General features: G+C 52.1%; 1 protein-coding gene across 1 annotated transcript in view; it reads right to left on the bottom strand.

The window, feature by feature from the left end:
- The window catches only part of MAD1L1 (MAD1 mitotic arrest deficient-like 1 (yeast)), a 239,557-nt gene that overhangs the window by 113,823 nt on the left and 104,412 nt on the right, over nucleotides 1–21,322 (bottom strand). The window contains exon 11 of the mRNA XM_006889608.1: nucleotides 5,432–5,572. Coding sequence (XP_006889670.1) covers nucleotides 5,432–5,572 — 141 coding nt within the window. The remainder of the gene's footprint in view (nucleotides 1–5,431; nucleotides 5,573–21,322) is intronic.

The following is a 21,322-nucleotide window of genomic DNA, read 5'->3' on the forward strand; positions in this document are numbered from 1 at the left end:
CATCCACCCACCCATCCATCCATCCATCCACCCATCCACCCACCCACCCATCCATCCATCCACATACCCAAACATTTCTTTATGCATCACCCACCCACACTCCATCCATCTATCCACTCATGCATCCTATCCACCCATCTGAACATCCATCCACCCACACACTCAAACATCTCTGCATGCATCACATACCCATCCATCCACACATCCGTCCATGCATCCATCCGTACACTTGAATTCATCCACGAACAACCCACTGGAGTGCACAAGCACTCGTTTGCTGGTGCCCCTCCTTCAAACCTCCATCCATCCATCCCGCATCTAGCAATAAACTCACTCAAGTGTGCACAGAACTCAGTTCTGTTAAATTGCTGGGACTCGGGTGAGTCATGCTGGCTTTCTGGGATCATTTTTTAAGCCAGGTTTCTCTCTCCATCAGTCCCCCCTCTGGGAATGACCATGGAGATCCATGGTCTGGACAAAGGTGATGCCCTGAACTTGCACACAGCAGCCCAGACCCCCAGCTGTGGCTGCTTCCACAGCCAGCTGTGAGGGCTGCGTCTTCTCCCCTCTCCTAACCTCACTGACTTCCAGGAGCACCTAGCATCAAACCTCCTTTGTAGACCAGTTAGGGGACCTGCTTCCCCGGCACAAGCCCAGGTCCCTGACACACCTGTGCCAAGCATGCTGGCAGTGTCTCCCTGCTTCTCGCCAGCTCCGCTCAGTGAGGGAGCACCAGTTCCAAGGTGTGGCAGGGGAGGAAAGCTGCGAGAGCGAGCTCCGCGCCCGAAACAAGGCTCTGACGCAATGTGCATGAGTGCAGGGAGCACCCAGGGACTTCAGGTCGCCAGGCTCCTCCTTCCTGGCACCTCTGGGTGGATTCAAGCCACCAACCTTTTGGTTAGTAGTTGAGGGCTAAACCCTTTTTAGCATCACCCAAGGATTCCACCTCTGCCCTCCCCGCCCCAGCACACCCGCCCTCTGGAGTGGCCTCCCAGGACTCATTCAGGGGCACTTGTCCCCTACCTGTCCCCTGCCCTCAGCCTCAGCTGCGCCTGGTTCTCAGAGGTTGGACAGCAGCCCGAGCTGCTGCCACCTAGTGGAAGCAGGATGCTCACCCTCCAGGGGCTCTAACTCAGACCTCTGGGGCCCAAACCAGGGAGCAGCAGGCCTCAGACGTCACTGAGACAGAAAGCAGCCCATCCTGCCACTTCCCAAGGGTGGAGGAAGCCGCTCCTCTAGACACCGGAAGGTCAGCAGTTCTGGTCTCCTGCAAGACCAACCCTCTCCTCATCTCCTCCCCGCTCCAGCTCTGAGACAGGGATGGATCCAGCCTGTTAGGTGCAGCTGTCGGGGTGTGGAACTGTCCGGGGCTCTCCAGATGCCCTGGAGAGATGGCATGTGGGTGGACAAGAGGGGACTTAAAGCCATGCCCGCGGCATGGGTTCAGAGGTTCAGAGGGTGGGCCATGGTGTGTCACGGCCCAGGGCAGAGGCAGTGTCCACAGCACCCAGGCCCAAGCCCTGAGCTGGCTTCTGGGTCCTGAGACCCAAGACATTAGGGGTAGGAGCAATAGGGCCCAGTTGGGCTCTAAATCCTAACATGTGGGCAGTGGTCAAGACTGAGTCATTCCTCCATGGACCAATCCATTCAAGTGTATGCAGAAACCCATCCACACATGCATTCTCTGATCAAGTTACTCACTCTCATATATCCTGGCCCACTTATTCACCAACCATACACCCCTACATCCACCCATCCATTTACCACCCACCCAACCACCGATCACTGGTCCATCCATTCACTGCCCAGGTTACCCCCCTCCTTCTATCCACCCACCCATCTCCTACTCAACCAACCATCCACCACTGACCCAGCTATTCATTACCAACACCCCTCTCCACCCACAAATCCACTCATCCACTACCCATCCACCCTGGTCCATCCATTCACTGCCCATACACCTTTCCCTCTATGAATCTACCCGTCTACCTGTGCTCTACGCAGTTACCATCCGGCCCATTCATGAACCCACCCAACTATCCACTCCCATACATCCATACACTCCACCCACTGCGCATCTACCTACCTATGAATCCATCCATCTATCCATCCATCCATCCATCCATCCATCCATCCATCCATCCATCCAACTACTCAGTCCCACTTACCCGTCCCCATCCATCCATAAATCCACCCACCCATCCATTTCCCATCCATCTTCACGATCCACCCACCCATCCAACCCTGAACCAACCCATCTTTGGTGTTAGCCTAAAAGTTGGCTTTTTTTAGCCATTACCTTAGTTAGCCCCAGTTGGTCTCCAGCTACCTTAACTGCAGACACATGGTTTAGCAAATCATCAACAGCTGTGAAACTAGGATAAGAAAAAGAGCGCTTCCCATAGCGTGCAACAGGACTTGAGGAGAGGAAGACTTGAGGGAGACTGGAGCAAGACCCTGCTGAGAATGAGATCCAGGTGATGTTAGTGGAGAGATGGGGCATTGCTGTGGAGAAGGTATTGCAAGGGGTAATCTGAGGAGTCCTGGGATAAAGGCCACAGTTAAAGGATTGCTGTCGTTGCCTTGGATGATGGGAAAGCTGCTGCTGAACTGAAGCGGGAGCCTGGACTAGTGAGGAACTGTGTCTTGGGGCGGCCTGGCTGCCTCCCCCACTTTGCACTTACTTCTCTAACAACCCTCATTCTCCACACCACAGTCGAAAGGCTGGGAGTCAACAAGAGTAAATGCGTAAACCTCCCGCTGCTGTGGCTCTAGCGGCATGAAGGGGCTGGGCTACGGCTCTTCACCCGCGCTCCGCTCTGGGGCGGGAAAGGGCTGTGCTGTTCTCACTCCCTCCGGCCCTTTCTGAGAGACACCAACAGCCCTGCGCCCCCATGTCCTATCTTCTCCTACTTAGACACCATCCCTGTGTATCCATTCGCCACCCACTCAATCACCCATTCACTAGCCCAGCCATGCCTTCAACCAGTCATGTACCAAATCATCCATCCAGCCATTCCCACACATCCATCCACCTACCCACCCACCATCCACACACCCACGTATCCAATCATCCATCCACCCATCCATCCATTCCCGCACATTCATTGACCATCCACCCCTGAACTCACCCATTCATCCCTATATATCCACTCACTACATACTCAACCATTCATACACTGGACTACCCTCACATTCACCCAACCATCCCTTCCCACTCATCCATCTTCCCATACTATCTATTCATCCATCACCCACCTATCAATTTCCATCCATCCATCACCCACCACCCATCCATCCACCATCAGTCCACTCACTACCTTACAACCACTACCTCACCCACACACTCACCCAGCCCCATCCACCCACCCATCCTTCATCCACCCACCCATCCGACCATTCACTCACCGACCACCCATCCATCCATCATGCACTCATCCATGTCCATCTCTCCTTCAGTGCATCCCTGGATGCAGGACCCTGGGTGCTGGAGAGCAGAGTCCACAGGAGTAGCGGGGCCAGGGAGCCACAGTGGGGGTGTGGGAGCCCCAGCTGTGGGCTTTATGCTGCCCTGAGCCCATAGCAGAGCATCCTGGCTAAGGGCCCCATCTGGGGGTAGACGTGAGGCCTGGCGAGGCTGCCATGGTGACAATGCTGGCTGCCCTGGTGCGCAGACACCCAGAACATATGGCCTGTGACTTGCCAGAATGGTTGGCCTGCAATTAGGCAGCCAAAGCACATATGGTGTGCCCAGACAAGACCCATCTCTCAGCATAAAAAATGCCAGGGACGATGGAGAGTGTCAGAGGAGCTGCCCCACCAATCTCTCTTCATTAATGCTGCATATGGCGCCAAATGGGTAGTAACGAGGTGGCGATTAGCACGCGTCTGTCTGCAGTGACCTCAGCTTGGTGGTGCTCACCTTTAACCTGGAGGGCAGTGTGCACAGGGCCAGCAGAGACCTCAGCAGCCCAGGGCCAGCTGGCTGCCACCTCCTCTCCTGTGGACACAGCATCAAGACCCTCGAAGGGAGGTGGGCATCAGGTCAGGCAGCCTGGCCAGCAGCCCAGCATGCCCTGGTCAAGGAAACACCAGGGACAAGGGCCTGACAAGTGGCCTCTCCAGGTTTGTTCTTGACAAATGGAGACCTGAGCATTGTGACCAGGTTTAAGGTGCCCATTGTGTTAAACCCCAAACAGAGGAGCTATGCCCCAGATATGGGAGGTTTTCTACTCTAGACCCTAAGAAGTCAGGCTTGGGAGGCCCTCTACCCCTAATCCCAAACAGAAAAACCAGGGGGCTGTGCTCCAGACTGGATGGGCACCTACCCCAGACCCCAAACAGGGAGGGAAGGAGGGGCTGTGGCCAGGCTGAGGCACTCTCTATCCCAGACCCTGTACAGAGAATTCAATGTTTGTGCCCCAGGCCAGGGTGCCCCCTGCTCCAGCCCCCAAGAGCACCAGTGGGGACTCCTCAGTGTGGAGGAACTGCTGGGCTCCAGATTCCTCTGCCTCCACCTCCTCACACACCATTCGGCCATTCCCAGAAGCCTCCTCTCCTGCTGACCACTATTCGGATGCAGCCCTAGGGAACACCTCTGCTGTCCATCGATGACCTGAACACGGTCACACCCCGGAAGGCCAACTCACCTCCCTGTGTGTTTCTGATACCACGTACCATGACATCCATGTTTACACAGCTCCTCACTAGAAGGTCAGCCCTGTGGGTGAGGCCCTGGGTGCTCAGGCAAGCTGGTGTCCACCAGGGCTTGCTGGAGGGAAGTCACCCGAGCTGGGCCTCAGAATGGGCTGACCACACTGACCCTGTCATCTCCTGGGAGAAGCAGGACATTCTGGAACTTGGGATACTCGGGCCTGGGCTCCACAGTCAACGAGGCACCAGGACCAGCAACAGTCACACTGCCCCAGCGCTAAGCTGCTGGTCACTGGGAACAAACCTGAGGGGCACAGATGGAGCGCTGGCCGAGGCCCCAGCATCGTCACAGCAGGAAGGTACAAAGCCACGAGTGGGGACCTCATGAATGCAGCAGCATGAGGTGTGCTGAGCTGCACGGTGTCTGGGCACTGGGAAGCCAGGGAGGCCCCGCCTGGCCCCGAGGTGAGGCCCCTGCAGGCCCAGCACAGCCTGTGTGCCCACGGGGTAAGCCAAGATGTCTGCCCCTTCTGAGATGGACAAGCCTGAGGCCCAGACAAAGCCTCGGAAGCTCAAGGACATGGGGAGACGGGAATGCAAAAGTGTAAGGGAGACCACCAGGCTGGCACAACGTGGACAGGACAGCCAGTGTGCGAACCAGCTAGTGAAAGTCTGCGTACACAGTTACGCACCTGGGGGCCTGCAGGCCAGGAGAGACCCACCTCCTGCCTGTGGAGCGTCAGAGCCCTGCCTGCCCAGGGGGGACCCCACCACTCACCTCGACCTCGGAGCTGTGGGCATGCACCTTCTGCACCATGTCCTCGGCCTCGCGGATACGGCGGGTCAGCTGTGGTGAGTACTCGGCCGGGGTCATCTCACTGTCATAGGAGCCCAGGATGGCCCGCATGCCGTCGCGCTCCTGTGGGCAGAAGGGCGGTCAGGGTTTGGGGCCGGGGAGGGTGGGCAGAGGGTGGTCCTGGAGGGTGGGCAGAAGGGCAGTCAGGGTCAGTGGCCAAGCTCTACCTGCTCACTGCACCCACGGTGCCCCCCGACCTTACCCCTGGGGAAAAGCCAACTCAGTCCCGAGCAATGGTACAGACACCTGAGCCACCAAACAAGTAAGGCCAGGAAGGATCACAGGTGTTCCAAGGAGCAACTAAACAGAAGGGAGCTGTCCCACATCTGACATGACAGACTCCACAATGTCCACCATACACTCGGGTCACCGGGGGTGTGTTAGGTGCCATCGAGTGACAACTCTTAGTGACTCTGAAACAGATTTGAACCAAAATGCCCACTCAGCCACGGGTGCTGCCGAGTCCCATGGAGCTGGCCCCACGCGCAGCGACACGGCACAAGGACCCTGTGGCTCCCACGTCAGCTCGCTTCCCTCCAGGCACTGAAGAATGTCGCCATTGTGTGCCATCGTGGTGACTGTGACTCATAGCGACCCTGTGCCCAGGCGCTCACGTGACACTAAGAACATCGACCAACTGGGATCGCCGCGCAGGGACAAGAGGTCAGAACTTCCCAGTTGCGCCCGCAGAAGTACCTGTACCCTGGATGTTCAAAAAGCTGGAACTATTAATTTTGAAAAGAAGTGCAAGTATGGTTTCTAAAAGTGAGGACTCCGTACAGTGGACGAGAGAAAAGCACGGGGTGAGTTTAAGGAAAAATGAGGTTGAAAAGATGGGTGGATGCAGAAAAAGCCAACCAATAAGCCCCAGGCCGTGCAGTCGTACAGCCGGAATCAACTTGTGGCTCACCGTCCACCAGGCCCCCGGCTGTGAAGCGCACAGGGAGCCGGCCCACCATTCGCAGAGCTGAGGGAGGGGCACCCGGAGGGGTGCCCAGGAGGCATGGTCAGGAGGGACGCCCAGGAGAGGTGCCCGGGAGGGGGGCTTGGGAGGGAGGGGTGCCCAGGAGGGGTGCCTAGGAGGGATACCAGAGAGCGCAGCCCCCGCAGACTACCCTGTGGAACCCCGTACAGCAAGAGAAGCGATCCAAAACAAAGCAGAATTCACTCCAGAGGAAGGTGTCTCCAGTGATCTGGGGGACGATGGCAAGGGCCCTGGGGGTGCAGGGGGTTTGTGCTGGAGCAGTTTAACCTGCCCAATTCCATGGGAGAAGACGGCCAGTGTGCTGCTGAGATGGACAGAAAGCCGAGAGAGGGTCTCTGTGTCAGGTCAGCTCCACGGCAGGGCACTCAGTTTCATTTTGTTTTTCAAAGAACATCTGAGTACTCACACCCAACTTGGCTGATGTTCTCATCTTCCAAGCCTTTCAGTAACTCAAAAGCATTCAGTTCATTCAAAATACGTTCCCAGTGGATGAAAAACAAACCCACTGTGGCCGAGTCATCAGCTCCCGGCAGCCCTTCAGGGTGGGGCAGAGCGGTGCAGAGGGTCTCCAGGCCATCATCTCCATGGAGGAAACGGCTGCATCCTTCCTCAGAGCAGCTGGTGGGACACGTTCGTCAGCAGGTACGCATTCACCACTGCATCACTCCTTGTTCTTGTTGATGGAGCCAAATTACAAATCAGTACCAGAAAGAATGTGTGGAAAATCCCAAAGTAAGAGCAGACAGCCAGCAATCCAAGAAGAAACCAACACTGAAACCAGACAGTACATAAAACGGAGGAAAGCGAAAATTCAACAAATGAGAGTTTACAGCATGCTACTGAAGCTGTGCTTGGAGGGGAAAGGGTCTCAAGTGAGAAAACTCAGCTTCTGTCTTTCAGAAGGGAGCAAGCAAAAAGACAAGACAACGGTCCATGTGGAAACGGAGGAACCAGAGACCAGTCAGCCAGGGGCAGGTTCCTGGAGATGACCAACACACCGATAAACCTGTGCACAGGGGACTGAGCAGGAAGAAGAGGGGAAGACCCATTCCTGATCTCAGCAAGGAGGATGTGACAAAACTCGGACGCTGCAGATACAAAAACAAGAGACGGTGATGAACACGTCAGGGCAGACATTGAAAACACAGCTTCGGGCGTCCTCGGAGGAAAACTTCAGGCCTATGCTGTTCAGCACTGAATTTAATCATGTATCAAAGAAAGAAATAATACCCCGACCAAGCATTCTTCTAAAATGTTGGTGAAGAAGTGAGAACACATCCCGACTCATCCCTGCAGCCAGCTTCACGCAGAAACCTACACCAGACAGGACATCAGGAGAGAAAGGGGCAGTAGACTGATTCATGTCGGAAGCAGAGATCCAAAATCCGAGCCAAAACGGAGTATCCAACCCACAGCATACTCCAAGGGTGACAGCATGCGGAGCTGGAGTGACTCCAGGACCCCAACGGCATCGAGTCCTTTGGGTCCCAGAGGCCCTGGAGCAAGGAGTTAGCCTGCAGCAGGCCTGCCCAGGCTGTGCATCGGCGGAGCACCTGCCTCCCGTGGAGGTCTAACCACTGACCTCTCCATCGGCAACCCAACGCTTTGCCTGCTTTGCACCAGGGCTCCTTTCAGGAATGCGAGGCTGACTTTAAAAATCAAAGAAGAAAAACCAAGTGACTGTCTCATTATGCAGACAAAGTGTGTGACAGAATTCAACGCTGATTCCTGACGAGCCCCCAGCCATTCTGGACCAGGAGCGCTGAAAGGCGAGGCGATGAGATGACAGCGAACATCAACGGCAAGCGTCTGCTCGCACTGCTTACGCTGCAGACGGAGCCACTTCAATCACACAGGACAGAGACACAGGGGGAATCAGAAGGCAAGTGCATGGGAACGCGTGCCTCCACACGCGTGGCTCTACCTCCGAGGACAGCAGTTCAAACCTCCCACAGGCAGGGAGAAGAGGGTACTCAGTTTCCAGAAAGGTCGTGGCCAAGCCGGAGCGAGGGCACAGCTGTGCTCACATTCCAGGGCACCTGGAGTCAGAGCTATCAACAGCTCGGACACTTCATTTGGGGATTATTTCAATGGCAATGACATGGGCAAGGCTCTCTTGACTCTCACACAGCATGACCGAGTATGTGGAGATCAGATGACAGCTACTAAAAACGACCAGCATTAACCAATGAGACTGAAAGTGTTTCAGGACAGAAGACAGAACCCTTTGCTGTGTTATTTCCTGTGTGAGTATCTACAGGCATTGTTGAGGCCAGACGGATCTGGGTTGAAGGCACAGGACTCTAGGGAGGTATTTTTACAGAACTAGAGAAGAAGAAGGATGCGAGCACTTTGTGGAAAACACTGCGGGAATGAGAATTTAAGGACACCTACTTACGTTCACGCAGAACGTGCACATCGACAAGAGGCACCAGTTCAAACACAACAAGACGTCTCACGGCTTAAAATGACAAAGCCGTGTGTCCACATCTATTCAATCTGTTTGCTAAGCAAACCATCCAAGAAACTGGACTACATGAAGAAGAATGTGGTGTCTGGATGGTAAATGACTCATCAAAGACCGGCAGCATGCCGACGTCATAATCGCACGTGTGGAAGTACAGAAGCCTTGACGCGCTTACCAATGCAGCTCACTGCCTTTAGCATTCAGGATGGACACCACCTCAGCAAGGTGACAAGAAGAAAAGGGAGCTCCAGTGGCCTAGTGGCAAGAAGCTGCACTGCAAGCTGAGAGGTACACAGTTCGAATCCACCAGATGCTATGCTGGAGAAGGAGGGGCAATCTCTTCCTGTACCAGTCAGATCTGATTTGGCGGTACACACAAAAGATAATAAAATAAAATATAAAAAGGAGACAACAAAGATCTGCACAGGACACAATGGACAACAGCGTGGGCACCGGAGAGAAGGGCCTGCTGTCAAGGTTCGGGAACCGGAGGAAGGGCCTGCTGTCAAGGTTCGGTTTCCCTGACTCCACGGTCTACGCCACAGAAGTGGGAGTCAAGAGACCAGACAACGGACTGCAATTTCCTGGGAAAAACTGCCCTTCTGTATCTCTCACAAGTCCTAAGGGCAAAGCTGTCGGCTGAAACACCAGGGCACACATGAGCCAAGCCAGGATAGCCAGTCCACTCCTGTGCACATGGACGGGGGACAGTGAGCAGGGCACTGAGAAGAGCGGATGCACTGGGACGATAGTCTGAGTGAAGGACTCAGAATCTCCCAGATGCCAAAGGAGCAAGCCAATCTGCTCTTGAAGAGGCACAGCCAGTGTTCAAGAAGACATTCAAAAGCCCCAGCTCTCCACTGCTTGGAATATACCGAGAGAATGAGAAAAGAGGCACAAACAGAGACTTGTACACCCACGTTCACAGCGGCGTTATTCACCATCACAAGAACATGGAAACAGTCCAAATGTCCAACCACAATCGAGTGGACTGAGAAACTGTGGTACATTCCCACGAAGGAATACTATGCAGCAGGCAGGAGCAATGAGTTTGCAAATCACCACCTAACGTGGGAGGGTCTAAAGGGCATTATACTGAGTGACCTCAGTCCCATAAGAACAAGTACTGTCTAAGACCATTATTGTAGAAATAAAAGAGATAACTAGTAAAAAGTGTAAGAGGATCCAAGGACGGGTGAGTAGGAGCAGAGGGGTGAGGACAGACAAGGGGGTAATCACAGGGTTGCACAATTTGGTGGATAGAAAATGGGAAAGATTCAGTGTGAAAAACATGGTATGCAAACTTTCTAAGTAAACCTGATGTTATGTGCCATCTAGTCACCTGCAACCCATAGCGACCCTATGTACAGCAGCTCTGAACCCTGCCCTGTCCTAAGCCTGTTTCACTAATTCTGACACACCAACCTCCATTGCACCAGTCACTGTAAGACCCACCTTATCCAGGGTCTTCCTCTCATGTGCTGTCCTGCTGTCCTTCCATCCTTCCAAGCATGATGTCCTTCTCCAAGGACTGGTCCCTCCTGGCTACCTGCCCAAAGTATGTGAGATGGAGCTTCAAAATCCTAGCCTCCAAGGAGAAACTTAGTTTCATCCTCTCCCAGACAGATCTATTTGTTTTCTTGGCAGGCCATGGTATGTTCAAGAGTCTTCTCCAGCACCACAACTCAAAGGCACTGATTCTTCTTCTGTCATAACAAGTAATTTCAAAGACCATGGCTTGGATTAGGCGCACCTTAGTCTCTAGACTGACACTGTTGCTTTTCAGCACTCTGGAGAGGTTCCTGAGAGCAGATTTTCCCAATGCAATTCATCTTTTGATTTCCTGGTTGCTGGTGCTAAAAGTGTTAATTGAAGCCAAACAAGCTGTAATTGTTAACAACCTCAATCTCTTCTTTATCTATTATGGTGCTACCAATTGGCCCAGTGGTGAGAATCTTTGTCTTCTTGATGTTGAGCTTCAATCCATATAGAAGACTATAGTCCTTGACCTTCTGCAGAAAGCGCTTCAGGTCTTCCTCAGTTTCAGCAAGTAAGGTTGTGTCATATGCATAATGTAGGTTGTTGATGAGTCTACCTCCAATCCTGATGCCATATTCCCTCTCGTAAAGCCCTGCTTCCCAAACGATCTGTTCTGCATCTAGATTGAAAAGATATGGAGACAGAATGCATCCCTGATGCACTCTTCTCCTGATTTTGAACCATGCAGTGTTCAGCAGCTCTATTCTGGGAATTGCTTCCTGGTCCAAGTACAGGTTTCACACAAGCACAGTCAAGTGGTCTGGGATTCCCATTTTCTCAAGGTTAGCCACAATTTGTTGTGATCCACAGACTCGAATGCCTTTGCATAGTCAATGACACACATCCAGACATTCTCTGGTACTCTTTACATTCTGCCAAGATCCATCTGACGTTGCACCACAACCTCTTCTAAATACAGCCTGTATTTCTGGGAGTTCTCTGTCAATGTACTGTTCCAGTCACTTCTGGATAATCTTCAGCAGGATTTTGCTAGTGTGTGGTATTAGTGATATTGTTCGATAATTTCCACACTTTGTCGGGTCACCTTTTTTTTTGTATGGGAATAAATATGGATTGCTTCCAGTCAGTAGAATATTTTATTTAAAACAAAACCAAACAAACAAAAACCCCAACAAAACCCATCAACAACTAAACCCCAAATCAGAAAGCTCGCCAACAAGAAAGTCCTAGGTCTCAAGGGATCTCTGGTGGCCTATTGGCGAGAAGCTGCACTGAAATCTCAGAAGTTCGCAGTTCAAATCCACCAGATGCTCTGCTGGAAAAGGAGGGGCAATCTCCTCCTGTACAAGTCAGATCCGATTTGACGGCACACACACAAAAAAGAATAAAATAAAAAATTTTTAAAAAGAAAGTCCCAGGACTCGAAACATTTACTAGTGGACTGGACAAAATATTTGAAGAATTTCTGATCTCATGCCAACTATTTCAGAGAAAAGACCAGAATTGCTTAACAGTGTATAAGGTCAACAAAACAATGACCCCAAATTTTATGAGCCTGTAACAAAAAAATCCACATCAATGGCCGAAACTGCTCATAAACATAGATGACAAATCCTAAAGCACCTTATTAGCAAACCACATAAAATGTTACCCACCAACAATCATCAGGAAATTAAGTTTGTTTACCTGGAAATGCAAGTTTGATTTAATATTGGAAAACAAATGAAATTCACATTAACTGAATAAGAAGACAAAATCATGATCATCTCAATATGTGAAGAAAAAGCATTTGATGAAATGGACCACCTATTCATGATTAAAACCATTTAAAACCAAAAAATCAAAAAGAAAACAAAAGCCCAGAAGAAACCTTCTTTATGATCTCTTAAGTTTTACCTCAGAACTCTGAACACCCTGTTCAGCGGTGAGAGGTGGGAAGCACCTGTGCTGACCGAGACGGAAACAAACACCTTCCACCAACACTTCACTTCAAAGACTGAAGCTCCCGGCTGGAGTGAAGGCAAGGCAGCACTTCAAAGGCGGACACACTGGAGAGAAATGAAAGGCTACTGCCGGCAGATGCGGCAGCTGTGAACCTAGGAAATCCAAGGGAACCGAAAGAAATGATCAAAGTATGTTCATCAGCACTGGCCAGGCCACAGTCAAGACGCAAAGGTCAATGATTCTTCAACACACCAGCAAAAGTAGCAAGAAAACAAATTTAGGGAAAGGTACCATTTATTCTTTAGACCACCTTGTTGTTGTTGTTGTTATGTGCTGCCGAGCTGCTTGCAACTCACAGCGACCCTTTGTACAACAGCCCTAAACCCTGCTCTATCCTGTGTCTTTGACATACCTATGCCCATTATCCCAGTCACTGAGTCAATCCATCTCATTGAGGGTCTTTCTCTCCTGCACTGTCCCTCCACCCTCCCAAGCATGACGTCCCTCTCCAAGGACTGGTCCTGCCTTGCAACATGTCCAAAGTATGTCAGACGAAGCTTCAGAATCCTTGCCTCCAAGGAGCAGCCTGGCTTCACTCTCTCCAGGACGAACTTGTTTGTTCTCCTAGCAGTCCATGGAATATTCAATACTCTTTTCCAGCATCACAGCTCAAAGGCATCAACTCTCTATCATCCCTAGTCACTGTCCAGCTCTTTTATGCACAGCAAGCAATTGCGAAGACTATGGCCTGGATTAGATGCACCTTAGTCTCCAGACTGATGTCGTTTCCCAATGCAATTCATCTTTTAATTTCCTGGCTGCTGGTACCAAGAGTATTGATTGTAGAGCCAAGCCAACTGAAGCTGTCAACAGTCTCAAGTCTCTTCACCATCTATCATGATGCTCCCAATTGGCCCAGTGGTGAGAATCTTTGTTTTCTTGATGTTGAGCTTCGATCCATATTGAAGGCTGCAATCCTTGACCTTCTGCAGCAAGCACTTCAGGTCCTCAGTTTCAGCAAGCAAGGTTGTGTCATCTGCATAACACAGATTGTTGATGAGTCTACCTCCAATCCTGATGCTACACTTCTGCTCATAGAGACCTGCCTCCCAGATAATCTGCTCTGCATATAGACTGAAAAGACGTGCAGATAGGACACATCCTTGATGCACACCCTTCTCAATTTTGATCCATGCAGTGTTTCCTTGCTCTGTTCTGACAACTGCCTCCTGGTCCAAGTATAGGTTTTGCATAAGCACAATCAAGTGTTCTAGGATTACCATTCTCCGAGTCAGTCACAGTTTGTTGTGATCCACACAGTCAAATGCCTTTGCACTCAATGAAACACAGACAGACATTCCTCTGGTACTTTCTGCTTTCAGCCAAGATCCATCTGACATTAACTATACTATCCCTAGTGCCATGGCCTCTTCTGAATCCAGCCTGCACTTCAGGCAGTTCTCTGTTGATGTGCTGTGCATTAATAATAATGGGAGACTGGAATGCAAAAGTTGGGACTAGAGAAGAAGGATCAGCAGTTGAAAAACACGAACTTGGTGACAGAAATGAAGCCGGACATAGAGCATTTTGCACAATGACTTATTCATTGCAAATACATTTTATAAGAAACACAAATGCAGGCTATACACATGGATTTCACCTGATGGTATGCATAAGAATTAGATCAATTACATCTGTGGAAAGAATCGCTGCAGAAGCTCAACATCAGCTGTGTAAACTAGGCCAGGTGCTGATTGTGGAACAGACCACCAACTAATCATATGCAAGTTCAAGTTGAAGCTGGGGAAAATTAAATCAAGTCCACAGGAAGCAAAATCTGACCTTTAGTCTATCCCACCTGAATTTCAAAGCCATCTCAGGAACAGGTTTGAGGCCCTGAACACTAATGAGCGAAGACCAGACGAGCTGTGGGAGGATATCAAGAATATCATCCAGGAAGAATGCAAAAGGTCATTACGAAGGCAGAGAAGGAAGAAAAGACGAAGATGGATGTCAGAAGAAATTCTAAATCTTGCACTGGAGTGCCAAGAAGTTCAACAGAAGATTCCAGAGGGCAGTGTGGGAAGAAAAAGCATTACAATGAAATATGCAAGGCGCTAGAGTCAGAAAATCAAAAGGGCTGAACTCGCTCAGTATTTCTTAAGCTGAAGGAACTGAAAAATTCAAACCTCAAGTTTCAATACTTAAGGATGCTTTGGGCAGAATATTAAACGATCCAGGAAGCATTAAAAGAAGGTGGAAAGAGTATACAGAGTCACTGTACCAAAAGGAACTGTGGACACAGAAGAATTTCAGGAAACAATGTATGAGCAAGAGCCTGTGGCGATGAAAGAATTGGCAAAAAACAAGGCCCCAGGAATTGACTGCATGCCAACTGATATATTTCAACAAACAGATGCTGCCCTGATGTGCTCACCAAGTTGTGCCAAGAAATCTGGAGGACAACCAGCTGGCCTACTGACTGGAAGAGATCTATATTTGTTCCCATTCCAAAGAAAGGTGACCTGGCAGAGTGTGGAAATGATTGAACAATATCAATGATTAGAACACCTCAAGGGAAAAGAAAAGCTAAAACCCTCAGCAAGACAGAGTGACCCAGCAACTGTCCCAATGGGCTTGAGCCTGTCAGTGATCAGGAGGAGAGACAGGGCGGGGCAAGGGTCAGAGCTGGGGTTTGGAAGGTCTCTGTGTCACAGTTGATTTGATGGTTCCCCCCAAAACAAACACCTTCAAAATGTCTACCCAGAAAATGTCCTAAAGCATGAACGAGAGAAAGGACAGATGCCTGGAAACACGCCCATGTGTACAGGCGGGAGGAATCAGTGCTGTGAAGGTGTGGCTTCTTGCTGGACAGATCAGTGCATTCCAGTAAAAAGCCCAGTACCCACTATTCAAGGTTTGAACCAAAAAATCCCATACCAGCATCCTTCTCCAAAGGGAGAACGTGCAGAAGAGAATTTAAAGTTCTAACAGACTCTAGAATTTACAAAGTCACTAAGACTGGATGAACCCCTAAAGTATTCCCTGACAACCCAAACTCATGGCCACAGAGTCGGACGTGACCGACAGGTGACCTCCAGTGACATTGCTCAGGCCATAAATTTCACAAGAGGACACTGTATTTCTCTGGGGGAGCTGCTGATGGATTTGAACCACCAGGCAAGTGTGGCCTTTGCGTTCTCCAGAGCTCCATCAACCTGAGGAGACCTTAACCCCTGAAGCAGAAAGATCCCTAAAGCCTTAAAGTAGCTTAATTTGTAAAGAATGAGCATTGTGTTCCTTGAAAAGGCATCAATATGTGATCAAAGCTATCACATGCGTTAATCCCACAACAGCAACCGAAAGACTTCAACAGGAAACAGGGAGGGACCAAGTCAAAAAGGGCAAGAGGACTGGTGCTGGGACTGTTCCAGGAGAAGCCAACCCAGCCAACTGTACCCCGTGTCTGTCCTCAACACCGCCCAACACCACCTCCTGTCTGTCCTCAATACTGCCCAACAACCACCTCCTGGACTGTGCTCAACAGCCCACCACCACCTCCTGTCTGTCCTCAACCCCGCCCAACACCACCTCCTGTCTGTCCTCAACCCCGCCCAACACCACCTCCTGTCTGTCCTCAACCCCACCCAACACCACCTCCTGTCTGTCCTCAACCCCGCCCAACACCACCTACAGACTGTGTTCAATAGCCCACCACCACCTCCTGTCTGTATTCAACACCACCCAAAACCAGTAGCTGGAAGTGAGCTTCCCTCAATCCTTCCGCCCTGAGGTTTGTTTTGTTTTTTGAGAGCTGTCTTTGAAACACAAGCCAGCATGAGCACGTTGTGTGATGTAAAACTAGAGACATTATCGCTGATGTCAGATGGACCTTGACTGAAAACAGAGAACACTAAAGGAAGGTCTGTGTGTGTTTCATTGACTGTGCAAAGGGAGTTGAGTGTGTGGATCACAATAAATTGTGGCTGATTCTGAGAAAAACGGGAATTCCAGAACATTTAATAGTACTCACGTGAAAACTATACTTGGACCAGGAAGCAGCAGTCAGAACAGAGCAGGGAAACACTGCATGGTTCAGGATCAGGGATGCATCCTATCTCCATGCCTTTTCAATCTATATGCAGAACAGATCATTCAGGAGGCTGGGCTTTATGAGGAGGAATGTGGCACCAGGACTGAAGGAAGACTCTTGCCTAAAACCTGCGTTATGCAGATGACACAATCCTGCTTGCTGAAAGTGAGGAGGACCTGAAGCGCTTGCTACAGAAGGTCAAGAATGGCAAGCTTCAATTATGTACTGAAGCTCAACATCAAGAAGACAAAGATTCTCACCAATGGGCCATTTAGCAGAACCATGACAGACGGAGAAGAGACTGAGGCTGTTAACGATTTCAGCCTGCTCGGCTCCACGATCAACACTCTTGGCACCAGGAGTAAAAAAATCAAAAGACATATTACACTGGGGAAATGTGCTGTCAGGGACCTCTCCAGAGTGTCCACAATGTCAGTCTAGAGACTAATGTGCTCTGTTCAGGCCATGTCCTCACAATTACTTGCTATGCTTCAGAGAGCTGGACAATGAAGAAGGATGAAAGAATCATTGCCTTTGAGTTGTGGTGCTGGAGAAGAGTCTTTAACATACCATGGACTGCCAAGGGAACAAACAGGTCTGTTTGGGAGAGGGTGAAACCAAGTTTCTCCTTGGAAGCTAGGATTCTGAATCTCTATTTCATATACTTTGGGCAGGTGGCCAGGAGGCACCAGTCCTTGGAGAAGGACATCATGCTTGGAAGAGTGAAGGACAGCACAAGAGAGGAAGACCTGGGATGAGATGGATTGACACAGTAACGGGGGTAAATGGAGGTAGGTGTGTCGGAGTCAGTCAGACTGACTCAGGATAGAGCAGGGTTCAGAGCTGTTGTGCATAGGGTCGCTACAAGCCACAGGTGACTCAACAGCATATAACAATAACAATAATCTGGGATCTGTGATGTCCCCTCTGTGTGGTGTGAGTGACAGCTGAGGCCGGAGAGGGGGGTGTACAAGTGGCTCCACACAGTCTCTGTGACCTCACATGTCCCCCACCCACCAGGCCTCTGCTTCCAGGTCTGGATAGCAGACAAACCCTGGAGTGGAGGCCTCAGGTACACAGCCAACTGATCTGCCAGGTGGCAGCAACACTTGGGAGGAGGCCTCAGAGCCACCAACCACATAGCACAACCAGGGAAGGCAGGTGTGTCATCCAAGGATGACCAGCAAGCAAGGGTTCAGGGAGGAGACTCACCGAGAGTCGGGGGTGTGGCCACCACATGAGATTGCCATCAATGTCACAAGACAGGGGAAGTGTGAGGGGCAGGACGGAATGCCAGGTCTCCACGGACAGTCAGGAGACCACAGCAAAGAAAGAGAAGTGAAATGACATTTACAATCAAAACTGATGTCAGAGAGGCTCTGCTCCCATAACTCCAAATGGTGGGCCAGTGGCCACGCCTGAACCACGTGCTTCACGTAAAGCTACCAAGAGAGGCGGTCACATGGCCACCAAGGAGCTGGCGTGTCAAGGCAGCAGCACCAGAGAGGAGGACCCCAGGAGCAGTTAGTGGGGGGCTGGGCAGCACGGCTCTGAGTGCAACGAACAGCACACAGAACAGACAGACAGACTGACCTCAGGCCGCCACAGCAGACAGAGCCACAGTGAGCAAGAGGCGCAGCTACATGGCCAGTCCGAGACCCTGCACGGACGGCTAACACAGGACACGAGACGTGAGGCGACACGTGGAAGCAGAGCTGTACAGCTTCACAAGCACAGCCCACCAGGAGAATGCAGGCCCTCTCAGCCACTGCTCTGAGCCGGTCGAGGAGGAACAGGCACTGGGGACCTGTGCACACGCTCCACGGCCCCAGCCGGAAAGTGGGACCCTGTGGACCTCACCAGCCCCCCTCGTGCTCTGCACAGCACTAGGGAAACGGATAGGCGATGTCACCCCCTGCTTGTTGGTGACAAGCCCCTCCCTGTCAGGTGGCTGGGTGTCAGCTGCGTGCTCTGCACTGCTGCACGCTGTCCTGAGAGCACCCACAGCGAGTGCACTCGTCCTACGGCTGCAATGGGCCAAACAACACCTCACCTTCAGTGGAGAGATGGACTACACGACCATTTCTCCAGGGCTCTCCTCTACGAACACTGGTCTCCTCGGTCACGAAGACAGACTGAAAGGAGCTGGCCTGCCAATGCTGAACGTCTTACCAAGGGTTTCACAGGAGGAAGCGCAGCGTCTGTCACACAGAGGCAGGCCTGGGGGGCCGCAGGCAGCACTCCTGTTGGGGCCTGCTGACACCTGGTGCTGGCACCTGGCCATATAACTAAGCTCAGGATTTACAGCCGCTAAGTCCTGCAGGAACCTGCGTGGGAGGGTCATCAAGCGGCCAGCTCCAGAGAGGGTGCTGCTGGCTCTGGTCAGAGAATCTCCCCTCCTAGCCCCGTCCGGGTTTTACAGGGACAGCTGGAATCTTTATGGGTGAAGGAAACCAAGAGAATATTAACTCCCAGCTGCGCTCCCGCGTGTGACTGGCTTCGACCTGATGATGGATGATATTTAATACCTCCCGGCCGCAGCGCACAGGTCTGTAAATACAGATCCCACTTTACTGCTATTAAACAGCTGCTGTGACGGCCAGGGCTGTTCCTCGTCCACCGGCTTAAGGCTCCATGAGGGGCTTCGGAAAGGAGTCCACCCACCCTGAGACGGCATTCCACAGGGTGCAAGCATGCTCTTAAGCACTTACACACGTGCATGCACACACTTGCATGTGCACGCCATGTATGCTCGTGCATGGCACCCCCTTGCTCCCACACATGACCATGCACACACATGCACACAGGACACTCCTTCCTGGTGCAGCAGAGATCATGTGAGGACAGCCGAGTGGGGAGCGTGCACCCCATTTGCAGCTCGGCCCGGAGGGTTGCAGCCTGGTTCTGTCTGCTCCCACACTGGTCCGGGCTGAGTCGTCAGCCACCGAAGTACAGAATGGCCTCTGCAATAGGCTCTGTCTCCACTGAGCAGAGACCTTCAAACAGGGTTATTAGAAAGGGCTAATAAAAATCATAAGTTAATTTGATGCATGTGGGTAATAACTGCTGTTTATCGAGTGCCTCCGAGTTCTGGGACGGTGCAGGTGTCTGACAAACATTTATTAGGAAACACAATAAACAGAATAAACGTCGGCTCCCAGGAGGTCAGTCAATTGGTAGGTGAGTCTGTCTGTCCACTCCTCTGTCAACATGACAGTGGGCTAAGGCTGCGGGCGCACCAGGGGACTCACCAGGGGACCTGCCACCAGCCAATCGCTCAGCTGGGGCTGCAGTGACTGCAGCATTGGGGGGGGGCATGGCAGGGAGGCGCTGGCCTGCTGGGGGTGTGGAGCTGTCCTGCTGCTCTGTGGAGATGCTCTGGTCACAGCCCAGAAGACTCCACTCCGTCACGTGGGACTGCTGACTCGACACTCAACAAACACAAGACCACTCTGTCCTAGTAACAAAGAGCCCTGGTGGAAACGTACATCACGTGTCAGGCAGGCTGCTATCTCAAAGGCCCTCAGTTCAAAACCACCAGCAAGCAGTCTCCCCCGTGAGGAAAGCCGACGGAGGGCGGGCTGGAGGTCCTCTCGCTCGCTGTGGGTGTGGTCTCTGCTTCGCGCTTTTCTCGAGCTCCCATCTTAACTGGGGGTGTTCCTGAGGGGTAAGTGGTGAGAGCTAAACTGTTGGTGGGAATGTCTGGGTTCTGAACTCAGATTGAGGGTCTGGGGAACAGGCCTGCCCATGTGTCTCTGAAAGGTCATGCCCTGGGACACACCACGGGCAGTTCTACACACATGGCTGCTGGGTGCTGAAGTGACTCAACTGCTATTACTAACAATGGCTTTGACCACGGCACTCTTGACATTTTGGGGTGATGGATGATAGCACTAGATGCTGTGACTAAGTCAGTGGTGGACACCTCTTTACTATTATAAAACTTCGAAAACATTTGCTCACAGATTCTTGGCTCAGCTCTGATGGGGCAGGGACGGGGGAGTGGACAAGGGGCCCTGCCTGCCATGGGCACTGCAAGGGTGGCAGCCCCGGGTCAGCCATGGGCTGGGACGTCAGCAGCTCGGCCCGCAGCACCCTCACTCCTCCCTGCCGCCTCCTCTCGGTTCTGTGCACAATTCCCCTGGGAGGTCCGTGCCCGAGAGGGACCAGGGAACTAAGCTGGAAAGATCAGAAACAGGGTTACAGGACACAAAGCAGCAGGCCCATCAGACTGCCGCCGGCGCCCCCTCCTGGGAAAGGAGGGCCCTGCAGGCCAGCCGAGACAAGACACTCTTCCCCTGTGGAAACTGTATTGGGGCACAGTCACAGGACTTCTGGGGTCCCGTGCCACACGGGCGAGGGTTTCCTGTTGCACAGGTCCGCCTGTCCACACCTGGGGCCAGAGAGTGAAATGGCCAGGTTGAGGAACAGCAGAGGCCTGGAAGTGTCTGCCCTACTGTGGCTGGGACCCCCCCAGCACACAGTCTGACCTCCTCCACTCAGGAACGCAAGCCACCCTGCGGTCATAGTGACCACAGCAATGTCTAGTCCATAGGCTGAGCCCACAAGGAGGGAGAGACGGACAGGAGTCGGGCTGGAGGAGCCGGGCTGGAGCGGGTCCATCCTCGACCCTCCTGGACTCCCGTGTGGTGAAGGGAGGACAGGCTGCTGGAGGGAGAAGCCGTGGTGCAGAGCGGATCAATGACACGGGAACGCTGACGTGGCACCACACGGCCGGCCAGGCCGCCAGGGCCAAGGGCGGCCGCGGCCAAGCGAGGCGGCCAGTGCCCATCTCCCACCGTGCGCCGAGGGCGGGGGGGACTG

This window comes from Elephantulus edwardii, unplaced genomic scaffold, assembly GCF_000299155.1.
Source record: "Elephantulus edwardii isolate Elephantulus edwardi_28Jun2011 unplaced genomic scaffold, EleEdw1.0 scaffold00080, whole genome shotgun sequence".
In the NCBI taxonomy this organism is placed as follows: domain Eukaryota; kingdom Metazoa; phylum Chordata; class Mammalia; order Macroscelidea; family Macroscelididae; genus Elephantulus; species Elephantulus edwardii.